The following is a 20,963-nucleotide window of genomic DNA, read 5'->3' on the forward strand; positions in this document are numbered from 1 at the left end:
GAGAACGGTATATTTTGTGTCTTTTGTCTTTCTTTTATTATTTTTTTTTTGTATTTTTCGTGGTGCCAATCTGTCAATATTAGTGTGAAAGGCATAGTGATTGTTCGGTTTGCAAATAAACTCATCATAGATACCAGGATTTATTTTTTTTTCATTTGCGCAAGACGCGCGTTGCGTCTACGATAGACTTGACGCATGAATAAACATAATGATAAAAGATGGCCAAATAAAGTAGGAAGTTGAAGAGCTTTAAGGACAAAACTTTCCCTAAAGGGTTGCCAAATAGCTAAGGTAGTCTATTTCTAAGGTAGAAAAGCCTTCGTAGATTTTCTAAGTTTTGTAAACAGACGTACTGACTACTGAGCTGTTGATACCATGTGGTAATTAAAACTCTACCTGTAGTGGTATCGACCTAGTGGTTGTAAATAAACTTATCATAGATACCACGTACGAATGTACACCAAGTACGAAATCCATTAAAATCAGTATATAACAAACCACGAAAATACTATGTTCCCAATTTAAAATTGTATATAAGCTTTTTTTTATAGAAAATAACCGAAAATAAATAAGTTAAAAGGCAGAAGTTGAAGTAGGGTTGGTTTCATAGTTAAGTTGATGTCTCACTTATTAAAAAGTGCAATATTAGAATAATGATAAATAAAATCAGCAAATCAGATAGAATAATACATTCCAGTGAATTATTGCTTCAAATCTTATTCATTTTCGCTCAACTGAGTAATAGGTCTCATTCCCTGAAGCTTGGCATAAACCAAAAAAGTCAATACTTTTTTACTTGATTTATCAATATCGTACATTTGATGGAAACAAGACTGTGTCCATAGTATACCAATGCGCCACTAGAACTATTATTTTCTTTATTCAGTGAACCGTGAATTTGGGGGTTCAAAACTCTAATTTGGCATTTAAATTAGAAAGAACATATGATAGGGAACATGTGAACTAAGTTTCAAGTTGATAGGACTCCCGCTTAATAAAAAACTGCCATGACCACAAACCTGAAGCCGAACAGATAGACGAACGAACGCATATTCCAAAAAACATAATGCCCTTATGTGGGGCGTAAAACAGTGTGACATACATGGTCAAGAATATATGATAACTGCACAAATTCGTATAATACTTATCAAAGGTACCAGGATTATAATTTAGTACGCCAGACGCACGTTTCGTCTACATAAGACTCATCAGTGACGCTCATATCAAAATATTTATAAAGCCAAACAAGTACAAAATTGTAGAGCATAACGAACACTTTTTTTCAGGATATATGAGGAAAGTACAGTTCATATGTCTCGTCAAAGATTTTTTAAATATTCTAACACATGTCTGAAGTAAATCCATTTCAAAAATTGCACTATGAGTTTCTTGTATACAAACCCTAACTGGAAAACATGACAGTCAGATATGCAAACAAATAAAGATATCAGCTGAAAATACCAGACTATTTAACGCTCGTGCTAAATGATGCACCATTTATGCTTAGCGTAAATAATAATTTTATATAGATAGAACAAAAGTGTCAATGAAGACATAACAAAAAAGTCATATTGTGTATGTGTCGGTATATATGTGGTTACGATAAATGTGACTAGGAGTAATTATAATGGCAAATTGTTTCGAAAATTACAGTTACAAATACGAAGTGCGAACAAAATTGACAAGTGAGAGCTTAAAGTGAAGCTTTATTTCTAATGTAGACGAAACGAGTGTCTAGTGTATTAAATAATAACCCTGGTACCTTTGATAACTATTTTACTGCAACCAAAAGATAGCACATATAGTAAATATGAAATATAATGTGAACAACGACTCAATCAATTAGGTTCTTCACCATAACTCTTCATGGATAAATTTGGTGTAAGGAGCACAGCTCTGTTATTGATGTTCATGCGCTTAAGATGTTTATTGCAAACGTTAAATGGTAAGAAAGATTATATGTTACTGCTTTAAAAGTGGCAGTTCAAAGTACGAAAGCTGAACCAAAACTTGTTTTTATACTGGCAACGGAACTAATAGAGGTATACCATTGACGAAAAAATACTCCAGCAATGTTATGAGAAAGAACGTCTGTCAATAAGGTGTTATACGGTCGCTTTCGTGATCTGGTTGGTGGTTGCATAGTCTCAATGTCGAATGGATTGATAAAGTTTAAGTTTTATTTTTTTCAAAAAGACTTACACTAGAATATATATTGGAGATATGCGTTTTATTATAAGTTTATTTTGCAACTTACAAGTGAAATTTTCAACTTTGATTAATTGACACTTTTTTCCTGGCTTTGACAATATATTTATAACATAAAAGGAAGTGATTATGATAGCCAACGAGATCAAATCCACACATGACCAATGAACAACGGGTAAATGAAACACCTATCTCAGTCGTATTTTGCATACATTGTCGGAATTATCGGTTAATAATTCACTACAACTTCGTCAATGACTAGTCTGATGTAGACGAAAGCGTACCAAATTATAAGGTTTGTATCTGTGATGATTGTTTTTCTATACGTTTTTCGTTAAATAATTGACACTTCATCATCTCTGTAATCTTCTTTGGTTTTCTGATATCAGCTTTAGTTATTGGATATTAAATATACGTTGCATATATAAATCAATATTCTATAAACAAATTTATTAGTATTTGTCGATCAAAACATACACGAATTACTGCTAAATCTAATATAAGCACTATATCACTTTTAGATTTATGATATTTACAATGCAAATTTTGATAAAATAAATAATGAAAAATAAGATATACAAACTTATTTACTAATATTGACAACCGAGAATAGTTATTATGACACATTGTGTCATCAGTTATTTCAATTATGGAATTGCATATAAATAGTTTTTTGCATATGTTTCACATTGTATTCACGCACATGCTTGAATGACAGAAGATTCTGTCCTAAAGTGTGATTGTTCGTGAATATTAATCCTTCATTGTCACAACATATTATGGTCTTATGATAAACCTATATCGACCGTACAAATAGAATGGTTCTTCAATACATGAACTTTTCAACCATTGTTGAAGTGCAAACTGATAACTTTATATTGGATCTTTTGAATGTGATGTACTTATACAAATGGATTTTACATTGTTAACAATTCCAACATGCAATCCCGTCCAGATCAATGCATAGCAAGTGGGACGATTCAACATCAAGTATGCTAAATAGTGCAAATAACTGCTTCTAAAAGCGTGATCCTTTAAGTTTTTCAATTCTAAAGTGTTATCTAATACCATCGTTAATGTTGCTTTAACGCTGAAGAAAAACAATGAAAGAACAGGGTTCGGTGTTGACATGAATATCAATTATATGATCATTTTTATAAATTTTCTGTTTACAAAACTTTGAATTTTTCGAAAAACTAAGGATTTTCTTACCCCAGGAGTAGATTACCTTAGCCGTGTTTGGCACAACTTTTTGGAATTTTGGGTCCTCAATGCTCTTCAACTTTGTATTTGTTTGGTTTTTTAACTATTTTGATCTGAGCGTCACTGATGAGTCTTATGTAGACGAAACGCGCGTCTGGCGTATACAAATTATAATCCTGGTACTTTTGATAACTATTCTATTACATATTCGATTATTTTCTTTTGGAAACATATGTTCAGAACAAAAATATCAGCACTATGCCTTCTTAAGACCAGAAATAATAGTGGAAAGTACAAAGATTAAATTATGATTTTAAGATGGAAGTACAATACAATTGTTGTAAATCACTGCTTAAATTCACTGTTTTTTAGACAGTAACAATCATATTTCTTAAGTATATGAAACTCAGTTGTTAAGATAATTATTAAAAAGATCAATTGATACTTTCTTACATTTAAATAGATTGAAATAGTATCCCCCTTTAAAAGCACTTTCGTTGTAAAATAGAACCGGTGTCTAAGGAAAAAAGAAGAAAACATAGATATGTGGTAAAGAAGTAAACATAATAAACCCTTAGCGTTTGTTATTATATATTTCTGTACATGTGCGACCATCTATGTATGAAATAACTGATATGTTTGGTACTGTCTTTCAATTATTCATCTTTTCAAAACATATCTATCTTCTTTATCTGTTTAAACACACACTTTGGAATCTCTCATTTCATTAACCATGTCTTTCCTTTCCGGTACCGAACTACCATCTTAAAAACATACAATTTTATAAAGCAATGAATAAGAATTTTACTATATACATCTTACAAAGACAAACGTCTCAATCGTAAAAACACTATTTTGATAAATTATATTACATATCACACTGGATTAAAACCTATGTATAGAAGTACCCGTAAAGTGCTACCGGTTATGTGCGAGTATAGTCACTAATAATAATAAACAGTTCGACATTAAATAATGAACACGTCTGTTCACACTTGACGCGCTGTTACCCGGGTTATCCAAATGAGATGATTTCACAACAGTCTTTATATCTTGAAAACCTGAAAAAGAATATCTTTTTAAAGTTTAAGAATGTATACCAATATTTGAAAAGAAATCTAGACTTTTAATACAGATTAGATATAAGATAGACTTGTTATACCTCCTGTTCTATCCTTATACATTTTCTTTCCAAATTTTGACGAGGTGTTCAGATGCTGGATTACGGTTACTCATATCATTCGGTTATAGGTTTTATTTATTATTGCAGGCAGGACGAAGACCTTTAATTGTTAATGTCTGTGTAATTAGTTCTCTTGTCGGAAATTGTCTCATTGGCATTCAAACCATAATTCTTTTTTTCAAATTAGCTTAAACATATTTGGCATGATTCTGATCATGATTTTCCATAACATAAACGTTGAATGGTAAAATTATAATGGCGAATAATAGTTTTCTGTCATATTTTGTTTCCGTTAAGTGTTTTGCCATAAGTCAGGTATTTTTTTTTGTTTTATGTCACATTTTAACTTTATGTTAAATATGAAAAAAAGGAGTTTTGGTATGATTGTTCATTATTGCAATCTGTACAGTGACCTGTAACTGCTTATATCTTTTGAATGCTTAAAGTCGTCTCATAGGCTACCATAAACTATCTTTGTAACTGAATATTACATTTAAATAGTTATAACACCGATTTTACATTTTTCGTAATCAAATTATTTCTTAATTTCAAAATGGAAGAAAAAAAATGTTGTGTATCATCGATTCATGGCGCTAGAAATACTACACCACCAATTCATGAAGCTAGAAATAATAGACCATAAGTGAGTCGTTATGTTTTAGCTATCACAGTATCGTACTGTTTGCGAATATTATTTTCTTTTTTAATTAAGCATCACTAACAAGTTCACAAATTACGTGAAAAAGTACGAGTCAAAAGATACTCACCACGTTTGTCATGACTTGAATCAGCTAAAAAAAACAGAATAAAACGTTATATTAGATTCAAACATATGTATTTAAAGTATCTAAAAAATATACTAGACGTATCTTATATGTATGAACATTCTAGAACTACGTAATGCAGATAGTGTGAAAGGTTACGGTTATTATTTGCCACCTTTTCCTTCTACAATGATTCAAGTAAAATGTGTTTGTATACATATAGTACATATTTTCAAATGTTTTAACGGAACAATCATAATTTAAAATGAAGACTAGCCTTAACCCTTTCGATAAAGTCATATAATATAGGCAAATAATGAAGGCTTTTATATCATTAGCATTTAGATCTACATTATTTGCAATGTTTTAAGTTTAAGGATGAACTACAATCATCTCACTTTCAAATATCATTCATGAAAAGGTGATACAGAATAACTAGGCTAAATATGTTTAAATTAACTAGGCCATCTTCCTTCTAGAATTAGAATTAATGTCATTGTTATTAAACATTTTGTAGTACATGTATAACATTTACTTACTTAACTTACCATTTAAGACGACAACAAGATGACTATCAACGTCTTTTTTCGAACTCCTACAGATATATACTCCAGTGTCTTTCATCGTACTCTTGGCTATTTCTAACACACTATAAAGTGTTTTTGTTTCACTATGTCTAAATTCTGTAATAAGTACACCAGCATCAATGTTTTGCTGTATTTTTAATCCATCACGGAACCAATCCATATGCTCTGGAGTCATTGAATCACCAGTTGCGTTGCATGTTATGCGGATAGGTTCACCTTTCTCTGTGAAATTTGGCCCTGATATATGTATTGCTTAAAAGAAAGAATAAATAATTTAAACAGAAAACCGAAATTTTAACATGCACAGCTTTCCCTGATGTTCATGATGCTGGTGGTCATTACTTAAAAAGAACCTTAGTGGTAAATAAACAAATTCTGATGCTTCTTTAGATCTCTATATTTTTTTAATGATATAAGTTTTGAATTTGCATCGCTTTCCTTCTCCTTATTTTATTTTCATTATGATATTTTCGTGTTTCAAAGGGGTGGTTATTTTATAAGATGTTACAATACCAAAAAATATTCAAAAATACGTTATGTCGTCTCGATGAAGAAAAAAGCGACAATCTTGCTTAAGTGTTTTAGGTGATTAAAAAATTCAGTGCAAGTGCGTTATCTTAAAATACTCACCATGTATGAATGAGCATATGAGATTAAGATACAAGAATGCAACGATTTTAAAGAAACTCACAAGACACAATGCGAGTTCGAATCATGTAGTATTTTACTTATAGCTGTTGTGTTTAGTTTTGTGCATGATTGCTTTGAACCAAGTTTAAAGCGAACACAGTTGATTATGGACTCTCGTCTTGGACTATCGTAGGAGTTCGGTAGTTTTTCATTTCACATTTTGGCTAGCAACAAAACCAGGTTCAATCCACTATTGTTGTTATCTTTCTAGTTCGTGTCTGTGTGTGTGTTGCATTGTCGTTTTTTTTTTTTGTTCACTTCAGTATTTATGTTGTTTCGTTGTTTTCCTCTTATAGTTGATGTGTTTCCCTTGGTTATAATTTTTAACCCGGATTTCTTTTCTCTCAATCGATTTATTAATTTCGAACAGCGGTATACTAATGTTGCCTTTATTGATAACTGCAACAAACCTGTTTCGGATGCAACCCTTATAATTTTAAAACTAAACCTGATGGTTTGTGTTTTGTGTATATATAGCATGCAGTGAAATCAGTTTAAAATTACGACATGCTGTTAATATTACAAAAAGACAGACAAACATGAAAGTTATGTGCGGGTCTAAGTTTCAGCCACAATTTGAAAAGAATATATTGCCTCTAAATTTCCGTTTCATGAATTTACTTAACATACTACAAAATTGTAATTACTTCAAGGAAAGCTAACATTTGACAATGTGCATGAACTCGGTTTCTTGTGTTTTTTTAATTATTATAAATAGTCTGGTTCCCAGCCGATATTTGAAAAACATATACATAAGTTTCTAGTGTATACAACCGTGTGTAGGAGCTTTCATGTTCATTTTGTAAATTAATTTGAATTCCATTTACATTGTTTTTCAAGCGAAGGGAAACAAATGGATATCTTATGAAATAAAACTCCGTTCAAGCTTCTCTGCATTCAATAGTACGTGTTGAATGAAGTACATTGTTAGAACTCTGATTTAGAGAAAACAAAATCTATGTTGAATGTATGAATAAATATCAAGTTTTCATTTGCAATATGTATTTAATATGTTATCGCTACCTTGGAAGCACGTTTAAGAAACTCAGTTCAATTTGTTTTTCTAATACAAAACTCTACGATAGTATGAATAAAAGGAAATAAAGGTTTTATAAAATCATCTAAAGGATCTTCTCATATTTAAAAGTACAGATTATTATATCTAACAGAATTATATGCCAAATAAAAAATGAAAGATTTCTTATTTGTTTGAAATAATTGTTTTATGTTAATTTCGAGGGGCAAAATATATGGCCTTTTCAACTTTCTTCTTTACCATTGGGGCGTCAAGATCACCATGCAACACTAGTTGTTATTGTGTTTCAATTAACAATAAAAAAAAAAGAGAGAGCAAAAATGCAGTAAAATAACTTCAAGTGTCACAACAGATTTAAAAACAAGATTCATTGTTCAACTATACCCGAATGATTCCGTGGGCTTTTAGTTACACTGCTATTTGGAAAAACAGTAGCTGCATAACAGAATGAAATTCAAAACAGTGTGGCTGTGGCCATTGATTGACACATTAAATTCATCCATTGACTGGGACAATTTACGTGAACGTTTGTCTGTAACGACCACTGTTCAATAAAATGAAGTTTACGGCTTGAACAAGAATCATTGACTAAAAAAGTTGATATTTGTTGAAGAGATATCCAGTCTATGTTTATAACGACTGTTATTTTGTTTAGCGGAATATTGGGGGGGGGGGGGGGGGGGGGGGGGGGGGGGGGGGGGGCTTTATATAACAATCTATATTAATGATAAAGAATAAATTGCTACTTGGTTTTTATTTCTTGTTTTTTTTTATTTTCTTCTTAAAGTAAGAAAAGTGTCTTTGATAACGCAACGACACTGATTCACATATTCAAAGCATTTCAGATCAGATGATAGCGTTAACATATGTACGCTCGTAAGCATTTTTATTGTACAATTACAATAGCATCCAAGTGAAATGGGCTTCTTCAAATAATTGTTTTATAGATATAAGAAGATTTGGTATGAGTGCCAATGGGACAACTCTCCATCCAAGTGACAATTTATATAAGTAAACCATTATAGGTTAAGATACGGCCTCCAAAACTAACACGGAGCCTTGGCTCACACCAAACAGCAAGCTATAAAGGGCCCAAAAAATAACTAGTGTTAAACTATTCCAACGGGAAAACCAAGGTCTAATCCATATAAAAACAAGAAACGAGAATCACGTACATTTTATGTCCGTTTGCTCACTCATGATATAAAAAAGAAGATGTGGTATGATTGCCAATGAGACAACTGTCCACAAGAGAACAAAATGACACAGACATTAACAACTATAGGTCATCGTACGGCCTTCAACAATGAGCAAAGCCCATACTGCATACTCAGCTATAATAGGCCCCAATATGACAATGTAAAACAATTCAAACGAGAAAACTAACGGCCTGATTTTAATAAAAAAAAAATGAACGAAAACCAAATATGTAACATATAAACAAACGACAACCACTGAATTACAGGCTCCTGACTTGGGACAGGCACATACATAAATAATGTGGCGGGGTTAAACATTTTAGTGGGATCCCAATCCTCCCCCTAATTTGGGACAGTGGTATAACAGTACACCATAAGAACGAGCTATTTCTGCATTTCTTCTTTAACCATAAATTATTGGTTTAATAAAACCTTTGGAAGATATTACATTAACAATAGCAATTTGCACACCCTATATTATTGGTCAATTCGAATGTATGTGGGGTTGCACAAGAATATACTCTGCCATTATAATACTGATAAGCGAGTTACTAAATGTTTACAGAAAAGCGTTGCATATAGCTATTCTATTTTTTATTAAACGATGGTTAGAAGTGCTACTGATTTAAGTTAAGGGTTAAGAAGGAAATACTTCAGTGGTACCGTATATATGAGGGTCAAAATATACGAGCAAGATGTTCCTTAATTGCATAGTTAGTAAATATAAACTTGTGTGATTAGTAAGTGATTGTGTACCTGGACGAAATATTGTCTTCTTTTCTGAAATAAAATATTGATATACATTATATCATATGCGCGTCAGACTTTTAACTAACGTTTTATTGTAAAGGTAGTTCCATAAAGATGATTAAAATGCAAAATGTTACATAAGTGACACAAAATATATTTTTTTCTAAATTGCGCCTAATCGTGTTTTATCAGATGATTAAAAAAAGGGCTGTTATTTTGAAATTTGATAAAAAAAAAAAAAAAAAAAAAAAAAAAAACGACACAAATTTAACTGCACCAGATGCGCTTATTGTTTTAGTCTTTATGCATAAGAACAAATGGAACTGAATCTCTCGTGTTGCCATGTTTTTTCCTGTTTAATAAATACGTAACCTATTTACGGTTTACCCAACAAAGTAGGCTGTGCAAATATAATTAAGTATGTAATATTTGATTATTGATTTAAAAATACTCATTTGGAAGGTATTCTCCCCAGGAATGACAAGTTAAAATAATTTTGATTTTAATTTTACAAGACAACCTGGAGAATATTTAGTCATTTATGTTTATTATATAAGTAAAACATTATTTTCTGTACTTATGAATTAAAAAAAAAAGAAAATTTTGAATTTTAGCAAAAGCAACGAAGAAAAATGACAAACTGTTGTTTATCAATAATAGGGCGGTTTTATTTATTTCAAATCATCAATTTATTTAATTTTTATGGAATTGTCCTCGAGTGCCTTGTGTACATAACCACCCAGTATATTGGAAACATTTGAAAGTTAATGTATTTTCATGAGAGAGTAAAGATAACTAAAAATGCAAATTATTTGAAAGATTAAAGGATTTATCTTAAACCAAAGGTTAAATAAAATTCTATCATATACTTTCAAAGTGGTCTTAAAATACTAACAGTATAATCAAATAAGTTAATGTTATATTTAAATGAGGTTAACTTTAATACCACATTTGAAACGGGGTTGTCCTTCTCTTTAACATATTTGTATTTGATCGCAAAATAAATAGTAAACGCTTTTAACTGCACCTAGATTTGACCCATTCTTACATGTAAGGTTTTAAAGTAAATATCTACGCACTCAATATATAAAAATAATGCAATGATTATTTGTACGAATATATACATACGTAATGTCAAAAGGGCATAAAAAACACAATAATTGAATAAGTTTTAAAATTTTCATTAAAAACCTATCATGAAGTATTGAAAATTTTTAAAATGAGTATTATATAGATGACATTAGAATTGATGTTCTTTTCGTGTCAATTAAACAATAAATTGATTATTTTTTTTTATGTTGTATAATCATTATATGTCATTTTATAATTGAAAATAATATTCCAACACTCCATATTCAATTATCTCAGGACTTTTTCCAAACCAAACATTCAACTTTACAAAAAACTAACCTGCAGTCATCGAATTACAGACATATGGGTTAAGTTAATCAATAAGTTAGAAAAATATACCAATGTTCATTACATTTGTATATTTGTAATGCATTGATACATGCACTTGAAAATACAGAGCTGTCTTACTAAAAGCATTATACATGTAGATATGTAGGTATAAATTAGATGAGAATATGTTTTAACATACAAACTACACAAGTCTTTTATTCACGACAACTAACATCGAAATATGTTCCAAAAAATATATGACATAAATTACCTCTTGTTTCTTCCACTGGAGGAGGATCTGAAAATAAAAGATTTTGAGATATCACACGAGTTATAAGGCTAACCTATACATTAACACCGACCAGCTAAATATGCTCTTTATATGTAAAACAAATAGTGAGTTTTAGAAACAAAATATGTTTGTAAAGGATTTTAGCACTTCTGGTTAATAAAAGTTGTTTTATGTAGTTGTTTGTTATCATGGTTAATGTTGATTTATGTTTACCAGTTTAATGTAGAGTTAGTAAATGTAGAAACTTGCCTTGTATTGACTCTGTACATTTTGCAACACACGGTCTTAATATAATTGTTTGGTTCATCATGAACATTTTTATAAGCAGATTTTGACAAGAGCAGTAAAAATAGATGAATTTGTTTTAATATGTTTACAAACTCAAAATCATTTATGAGAAGAAGAATTTATATAACTACTTATACATAATATCTTCCCCTTTATCAAAAGGGACAAATAATTATAACCGAGCAGGAAATGTTTGTAGCTAACCTGAAAACCAGCTCAAGGTACTTGACGTGCTGATATAAAAACATCACGTTTTACATTCTTTCCTTTGTACTCTATTTTGGAGTAGATTTCAAACCGAAAGTACGAAATTTTAAACCAACAAAAATAACTGGACCAAGTAAAGGATGCATGAAGTTAACCGTAGTATTTTCCCATTTTGAAACTCATTTGAGCTATTCACTAACTGGCTCAAATTTCAAATGAGTGTTCATTCATTACCAAAAGACGTTTGTTTCGCTGAATATTAAAATCTTGATAGATTGTAAAAGTAATTGTTCAATAAAGTATAATCATAAATAAGTTATTACCTGTGACAGAAAGTCTTATTCTCCTCACCAAGTCTTCTTTGGTGCTTATTTGACAATCGTAAAGACCAGCGTGTGCTTTAGTGACATCTTTGATAACCAAATTCCATTTATAACCTTTGTCAGAATGGTCTACACTGTGTCGTTCGTCAGTTGTAAACACAAACTCGCCTATGGTTAAAGCATGCTTTTGATCAACTCTCTTCCAGATAACCTAAAATAAATAAACAAAAATGCTTTTCCTTCATTTTTCTTAACTCTAGAGGCATCATTTTCAAACTCATTTAGTGAAAGTTTTATCGTTTTTATTTCGGTAAGAGATGTCCTGTTTAATGATGACGCAAATAGCTTTTTTTCAGGCTAATAAATGTTGATATGAAGTTATTTAACAGTCATGTGTTGTTTAATTATAGTGTAGCAGACACAAGTCTTGTTATCCTGACATTGTTTACCGTCAAGCAGCAAGCTAAAGCATATTACGGAAGAGAATATGTTAATGCAATATGAATATGGAAACTGCTTCGTACTTGACAGACACGCTGAGTCGAATTTTTACGTTTAGTTCACAATGCAATATTTCTCTTTAAAACCTGTCCCCACCTAGTCACATTATTCTGACTGCGTTTGAACTTCCTTTCAAATCTGCAGCTTGGTTGAAACGCTTTATTCCTTATTCTAGAAGCATCATTTTCATACACATTCAGTGAAAGATTTATGGTTGTTACTTTGGTAAGAGATGTCCTGATTAGTGATGATCATAATTTATTTAAATCAATCGATTATGTTGACTAGTTTTATAAATGAGTGTGTACAAATCAGTTATTCAGTTTTACTGTATCATCGTAAATAAACATATTTCTTTTATAGAAACGAACGAAAATATGCAATGGCAAATCGAAACTTGATGCAGACTTGATATAAAAAAAAATCCTGGTATGGGAAAGGCCATGCAATGGATGGGACCCCATAACAAATGACCAGCATCATTTACAAAGGCCATTAAATGGATAGTATGCAATAATAAAAATTACCAACAAGATGGGGAAACCTCATGGAATGGTCAATCTCAATATCTTTATTCTCATATATAACCATTGCAGATACATAGGTACAGAGAGAGTGCAAAATATGTACATGAATGTGCATCTATTTACAAAACATATATAAAATACAGTGGTTTCAAAATAATATACATTTTAGTCAGGAGGTCAGGCCAATAGTTAAAAGAACCAGCTGGATTGGAAAAGGCCAACAAGTCTAACCAAGACATTAATAATTAGGAAAATTATACTGTGACATCTTGTAACGGTTGTAAAGTTCAATATGACTTGTTTATTTTAATATACCATACCGTTTCCGTGTTTATATTCAAAAGTTATAAGTGCATGATGAATGTCGCAAAAAGAGTACTCTAAGTTTACTTCTAAATAACATTATTAATCAAACCTAGATTCCACCAATATTCAAAAATCTACCACAACATTTGTCATCTATAAAATGTTTACTCTTCTTTAATTTAATATAAATGAGACCACTAATTATTCAAAGTAATAATTTTCAATAAATATTCGAAAGTACATATCACTTTTTTAAACCGAATTGTGATAAATATTGTTCATAAAAACTGTGAGCATATTTGATGTGAATAGTATGCATATCTTAAATATCAATGTTATGAAATTGTCCATGCAGCAATGTCCTTGGTCAAATCATTCTGTATTTATTTATTTTTTCAAATATATAAACTTCTTTACAATGTACTTTGCCAGACGAGTAGTCTAATTTCCGAGAATATCATCAGCTTAGTTGTCAACTGACATGACTTTATACGTTTTTTTTTTCTTAAATTATGAATTGAATTCAAAACTGAGGTTCCAACTACCTCAAGCAAAATTGGCCTTACATTATGTTCCTGTTATGTTCCTTTTAATCAAGTAGCTCTAAACGTATTTATACATTCACGGCTTTTAATCTTTTTAATTTCAGCCTTTCTCAAGAAGGTTTCATTTTGTTTGCATTTATTCCCGATTTTTTGGTAGAAACATTTCCATAATTTAGTTCTGAAAACAATACTGCATATTTATCGCAACTTCAAGATTTTGTAAGAGTTCATTTTGCATAGCTTTTCATATTTGCATTAGCATGAAAACAATTTTTGAAGTGGCAACGAGAATCTTTAATTCATCTTACAAAGATAAATTTTCAAAATATCTTTGACCTTAAACCACAGAAAAGGCGAAGGATTAAATAGTTGAATAGGATAAAGTAACAGATTCAGCCTTAACATACTTACAATGTCATGTTGGGAACAACTGGCGTTTGTGTATTGCAACATATTTGTCAGACACTGATACTGATAGATGACCTATGTAAACAAACTATTCTCTATCAGGCGTCGCTTCGCATTCAATACAACAAACAATCTATTATTTGGACAATATTTAATTAGACAAAAGTAATTAGATGATGTTTACATAGGTACATACACCATATGTAAATGATTTTCGTAGTTCAACATTGATCGTCATATGTTATTACTACAATGTTTCTGATTCTGTAAACGTCCCTACCTTTTTGTTGTTTACTTTCGGTATATCAAAACCGTATGCGGTCAATTTACGACAGTGTCGCTTTAAGCACCTCGATCGGTATAAAGGACAATCAAGAGTGTAAGGCTTCATATTGCATATCAAAGATGTTTCAGTTTCCCGAACAAACCATTTATCTTAAGACATGAAATGTAACCTTAGAAATAATGAGTGTTTTCTTTTTATATAAATATAGGCAACAGTGCACTTTACCGATGTTCGTATCTCATCAATCGGTGCAGAAGACAAAGCAACGGGCGACAGACAAAACTAAAGGAATCTTATGATCTCCAAAGAGAACGAGACCGGGTACGCCGACAGGGTAAGCGTCTCCCGCCAAGCATGTATGGCTTGGAATTATGCGTCCTATATGCTCTTCAACTTTATACTTGTTTGGCTTTTTAACTAATTTGATCTGATCGTCACTGATGAGTTTATTGTAGACGACCCGACCCGTGCGTCTGGTGTATCAAATTATAATCCTGGTAACTATTTACACCACTGGGTTGACGCGATTGCTGGTTGACGTTTCGTCTCCGAGGGTAACACAAGCCCCAGTAGTCAGCACTTCGGTGTTGACATGAATATCAATTATTTGGCAATTTTTTAAAATTTACAGTTTACAAAAGTATCAATTATTCGAAATACTAAGGATTTTCTTATCCCGGGCATAGATTACTTCAGGCGTATTTGGCACAACTTTTTTGAATTTTGGGTCCTCAATGCTCTTCAATTTTATACTTGTTTGGCTTTTTAACTGTTTTGATCTGGGCGTCACTGATGGGTCTTACGACCGCGCGTCTGGCGTATCAAATAATAAGCCTTGTCACTTTGATAACTAATTATATAAAAAGATATCAATTTTTCCCTACATCCATAAGCTATTAATTCTAAAAACTTTCATACGGTTAGGATTTGAAGTTAGTTCGCTTTACAAACATATATAACAATAAAAGATTATATTTTTTCTATAATATATACGTTGAAAATATTACTGCAATAAAAGCACATTTCAGCAGTTGATGTCTCTGAATTGATGCTAAAAGTAAAGCCTATTACAAATCAAAAATATAAGATAAATTTTTCAATTGCTAATATAAACATGGAAGTGGCTATTCGTCCGGCTAGCCGGACAAATAGTCAAAAATGTCTATTCACCCGGCAAGCCGGACAAATAGCATTTTTACGGTTTTTCGCTATTTGTCCGGCCAAATATATAATGATGAAGATATAACATCGTGTTTTGAAGGTTTTGAATGAAGCACGGGTTGTTTTAAAATAAATTGCCTAACGTCGTTTTGTGAAAAAAACTAATTCTTATAAAAACAAAAAAAAACTATACATTTGATTCAGATTTTTTTTTTTATTCTAATATTCTAAAGGAACTTGGGTATTGGAGGGGGGGGGGGGGCAAATATGATTCTCTCTTTTTTTGTTCTGCCTTAGAATTTCCTGTAAGGTAAATAGTCGGGCCTATGATTTTAAAAGATCCTGAATTTATAGTTTCTGTGAAGTTTGGTTAAAGTAAGGTCCTCATATGATTATGCACGATTCTTCATTTAAATTGTTCGGCGATTTTTAATTCATATGAAACTTGAGAAGGGCAGGCACGTGTAACCTGTACCCAAAAGTAGGATTGTGTTTTCAATAAGATTTTTTTAGAAAAAAAAATGTATGTTAGATCAAGGAATTGTATATTTAAATTTAAATATACAATTCCTTGATTAAATACAACAGAAAAAGGGGGGATACCCAAACCCTGGTGTCTTATTCCTAGTCCAGGCATATCAGTGTCATCAGTATTTTCATAGATCTGCGTTGTGGTATAACTAAAAAATAATGCATCCAAGCAAGTTTGATATAGTATTTTTTCCGAATGCGTTTTGCCTCCATCAGGTAAATGGGGGTAAATCATCAATTTCACTTTTAATTTCAGGCTTATTCCTCACAGTTAACATGTATACGCTCGAATCACTCCTATAGACATTTGTTTATAAAAGCAATCACATTCTCTCTGGTTTTCTCTATGACATCTTTAAATATGAATAACGATCTCCAATTCTCAACACGTCCATTGCATATACGCGTGAGTGTTATCCGACACCGCGTGTGTTATCCGACACCTCATCCGGGACACTTTCCCCGTCACATGACACTTTTATTGATATTGAATATTTGCGCATCCGCAGACGGATGGCCGGACGAATAGAAATTTTTAACTATTCGTCCGGCTAGCCGGACGAATAGACACTCCGTATAAACATACAGCCAAAACTGACACAGATGCTAGGCACAAGAGAGATACATCGATTCCCTTGTTTCAATCTTATTGATTGTTTATTTTTAATTACTTATACTATTTCGTTACTGGAAAACTAATCTGATATTTTAAATATCTGGGTTTGTTTTATTGAACGCTAATACTATATTTTTTTTCTTCAGGCTAATTAATGTTTATATGATGTCAAACAACAGTCAGGTATTGCTTATAATATTATAGAAGACAAAGGTATTGTTCTCCCGGAATTGTTGAACGTCAATCACCAAGCTTAATGCATATTGCGGATAATATGTAAAGTGAAATGAATATGAATATAAAAAAGATTGCAAATGAGACAACTCTCCACAAGACACCAAGATGACACACAAATTAACAACTATAGGTCACCGTACGGCATTCAACAATGAGCAAAACCCATACCGCATAGTCAGCTATAAAAGGCCCCGAAATGACAATGTAAAACAATGTAAAATGAAGACTGCTTCGTACTTGACAGACACGCTGAGTCTGATTTTTTTACGTGCTATTTCGCAACCCAATATGTCTCTTCAAAACATGTTCAAAGTGGTCCAAACTGAGTCAGAAAATGTGAATAGGTAGTATTCACATGTTCTGACTCCGTGTGGACCCCTTTGGTATTTCTACTTAAACCTGTATGCTTAGTGGAGACGCAGCTAATACAAATTCTAAAGTCTTTGGTTTGACCTCGACATGGAATGAACCTATAACTTAGGCCACACCCGAGACGAGCACGTTACAACAACCGAAGCGGTTAGATTAAAATTATACGTAACTAATAAGCTAAATATAAGGTATAACAAATGTATGTGCGAGTGTTTAAAGGCAACTTGATTTATATTGTGCAATTTATTTTTGGCTTGATTAATTAGAATGTTCAATTAGATGATCTACAAGTTCTACTTAAAACTCTGGCAATTGATAAGTTGAAGAAATATATAGTCATGTAATGAATTTTTATTGCAAGCTCTTCTGATATTTTTTTTCGATTTATCTCAATAATTCTATTTCTTATCCAGGTTTATGTTGTAAGATAAGGTCAGAGATTTAATAAGCTGGTTACGACGGCATATTGATTGTAATAAAATTCTTGAAGATTTTCACATTTTACACGATTACTGAGGCAATTGATCCAGTTTATGAATTATATCTATTTTATAGAAAATTTCAGCTCTGTGTGAAAACAGAAGGAGAAAATAGCAAAAAACAATAATAAAACTTAAGCCAAAGGAAAGCAGACAGTAAGTAGTACCAGGGTTATCATGAAACAGAAAATATAATGTTGATAGAATAAGTGCTAAATTGTCTGCGCACCTTCTAGCAACCACTGGCGACATTGCACTGTACGTCGCGATCTACCTATGTAATGACCTTACTTAACATCAGAAGTGTCATATGTTCAAGTAAATAACGAAGAAGTACAAGGTAGGTATATGGATCTACAACTATTAATTAAGCAAAAACTATGACATGATATAATGACAGGATGTCAAAGCATATCCATAAGGAACCGTAACACAACTGTAACGTACTGGTGTCGGTTTTACTACAGCCAACGGAAACTATTAATTAGCTTAAAAATAATATTTAACGAACGTAGTAAGACATTTATCTAAATACCAGACGTAATGAGAATGATTAAATGTACCGCAGACCATCAAGGAAAATAAACCATTAACTTGCATTAACTAAAGACCAATAACATTTCGACACAACATAACTGAAGCGATCATAGTCATGTGATAGTTAAAATATGTGCATACATGCAACTTGGAAATGAATAGTACAACAGATTATGCAAACAATGTTGTCAATAATCTATGTCTTTGTACGTTGATGGAGAAATGGGTACAATTACTCATAACATTATTCGTGCATTTAGCATATGCCAAATCATAACTGATGATAACCATTGCAATGTTTCTCTTACGATGCATACATGTACATAGCCAATTGGATTGCTGTTTGGTCAAGATATGTAATAATTACATTAGAATATGTACCGACTGTTTGGGTAATCAATTACATTGGTATGCCAGGAATACAACATTTTGATTCTCCCACGATAATTGGATCTATTCAGCAAGATACATATTTTATTTAGGTATCATCATATCTACTAATGATGGCATACATGTGTAATTTTTATCTTTAGTGCAATTAAATGCAAAATACCAACCTTTTTTGTTCCAAGATTAACAATTGAACACGGTAACACAGCTGTTTTACCAACGTAAACAGTTATATTTGTCCTGGTTTCTTTAAACGAAGGTAATATATAACCATTCCATCCAGCAGCCGAAACTGAAAAAAAAAATACAAAAAGTCATAAAAAAATGGAAACGCAGCATTATTGACAATACAAATATCACAGATACCAGGTTTAAAATTTGTAAACTAGACGCGCGTTTCGTCTACAGAAAACTCGCCAATGACGCTCGATTTAAAAACGTTTAAAGAGCCAAATAAAGTACAAAGATGAAGAGCATCAACGATCACAAATTCCGAAAGGCAATTAGACAACTATTCACTAAAACGTTGAAATAAAAAGAATAAAATGTATCACAGTATTAACTGACTGCAAACAAACGCTTTTCTCAACGAATCTACAAGGTTCATACATTTTTTTCTCATTTACTTGGAAGTCTGACTTTAAAAGAGTAAGTGGCATGTTTTACCAAAGAATGATGCAGATTTACATTTGTACATCTGGCCATGGGTACGCTCTACAATTGCTATACATTAGGAAAGATAAAATCTCATTGTGGGCCCTTGGAGTTACTGACCAATAGGTCCAATAACCGTCTTTGAATTACTGCAAGTTAACATCTCGACAGTAACATAATTATACACTTTTAACTAAATATCAAGATACTCGCAACGCTTTCTTATATTTATGGGGTTTGTGTTAACAAACCTAAACCCCCATTTCCTAGATTTTGTCTTGTCGCCCATTTTATAGCATATGTTAAGTGTAAAATGAAATCCCCAAACATGAAATCAAAACTGCTCGTTCCAGTTTAAAACGTTTCAGTATTTCTTTTTCGCTACAAGCAGTTATTAGTAATTATCAATATTCACAACTGTCTATGTTTCGTATGCGTTATTTCAGACAACTGATGCCACGTGTTCTAGAAATCTTCGCGGTCTCTTTTTAAAGAGATATCAATAGACATCAGCTAGGGACGCCAGTTTAATGGGGTATTGCATTAAAGCAGATAAGAAAGAATAGTGAAATTATACCTGTTTTCAATATAAACGCGGTATCATTAATTGTAATCAAATGGTTTCTTCCAATCTATTTTGATACTTCATTTATTTTCTCGATAATTAAGAGAAGGATTTTCCATAAACTTATAGATTGATCTGCAAATGAACTGCATATCTGAATAACAGTCATCTATAACATCCATAAAGACATTTTTATTACTCAAAAGAGCTTTTTTTTCTTTTTAATATGAAATTATATAATCATTAACTCAATTACAGGTCGTCGTTAGATTAATGTTGGGAAAGAATAGCATACTTCCGTTGTATAGGAATAGGATGACAAACTCGGACATGACAGATGGGAATTATTCTCATGACTAATACAAAAATGGAAAAATGTTGTAGAACAATAATTATTACATCTAATAATTACGTAATAATTATATTTATTAATTGAAAACGGTTTTTCTGCAGACACTGCAAGTGCCTGTTTAGCTAGATGACTCGATTCCTAAAGACACTATTACACGCTAATACATGTTGCATGATAATCGGATCTTAATAAATGATACGGCGTTTCCACTTGCTATTACTTTTTATTGCACCGCTGGTAAAATATCACGTTGTGATTGGTTTAGCGCCGTCACGTGGTGACCCCTTATGGATCCGTAAAGGGGGGGGGGGGTAGCAAATTTCATAGGGAGTTCATGCATCACGTCTACTGTTAATGGTGACTTC

The 20,963-nt window shown here is 31.8% G+C and overlaps 1 protein-coding gene across 8 annotated transcripts in view; it reads right to left on the reverse strand.

Moving 5' to 3' along the window:
- Positions 1–2,643: 2,643 nt before the first annotated feature.
- Positions 2,644–20,963, reverse strand: part of LOC143073201 (zwei Ig domain protein zig-8-like) — a 48,183-nt gene continuing 29,863 nt past the window's right edge. For 5 of the 8 annotated variants that reach the window (XM_076248559.1, XM_076248562.1, XM_076248560.1 and 2 more), the window contains exons 3-10: positions 19,195–19,319; positions 12,132–12,342; positions 11,293–11,319; positions 9,627–9,650; positions 8,056–8,106; positions 5,898–6,197; positions 5,362–5,385; positions 2,644–4,472 (exon numbers count right to left, since the gene is read on the reverse strand). In XM_076248559.1, the coding sequence (XP_076104674.1) occupies positions 4,330–4,472; positions 5,362–5,385; positions 5,898–6,197; positions 8,056–8,106; positions 9,627–9,650; positions 11,293–11,319; positions 12,132–12,342; positions 19,195–19,319 (905 nt within the window). In that variant the 3' untranslated portion in view covers positions 2,644–4,329. The remainder of the gene's footprint in view (positions 4,473–5,361; positions 5,386–5,897; positions 6,198–8,055; positions 8,107–9,626; positions 9,651–11,292; positions 11,320–12,131; positions 12,343–19,194; positions 19,320–20,963) is intronic. The other 3 variants (XM_076248563.1, XM_076248564.1, XM_076248565.1) reach the window with 3 other exon arrangements.

This window comes from Mytilus galloprovincialis, chromosome 4 (genome assembly GCF_965363235.1).
Source record: "Mytilus galloprovincialis chromosome 4, xbMytGall1.hap1.1, whole genome shotgun sequence".
NCBI lineage: Eukaryota > Metazoa > Mollusca > Bivalvia > Mytilida > Mytilidae > Mytilus > Mytilus galloprovincialis.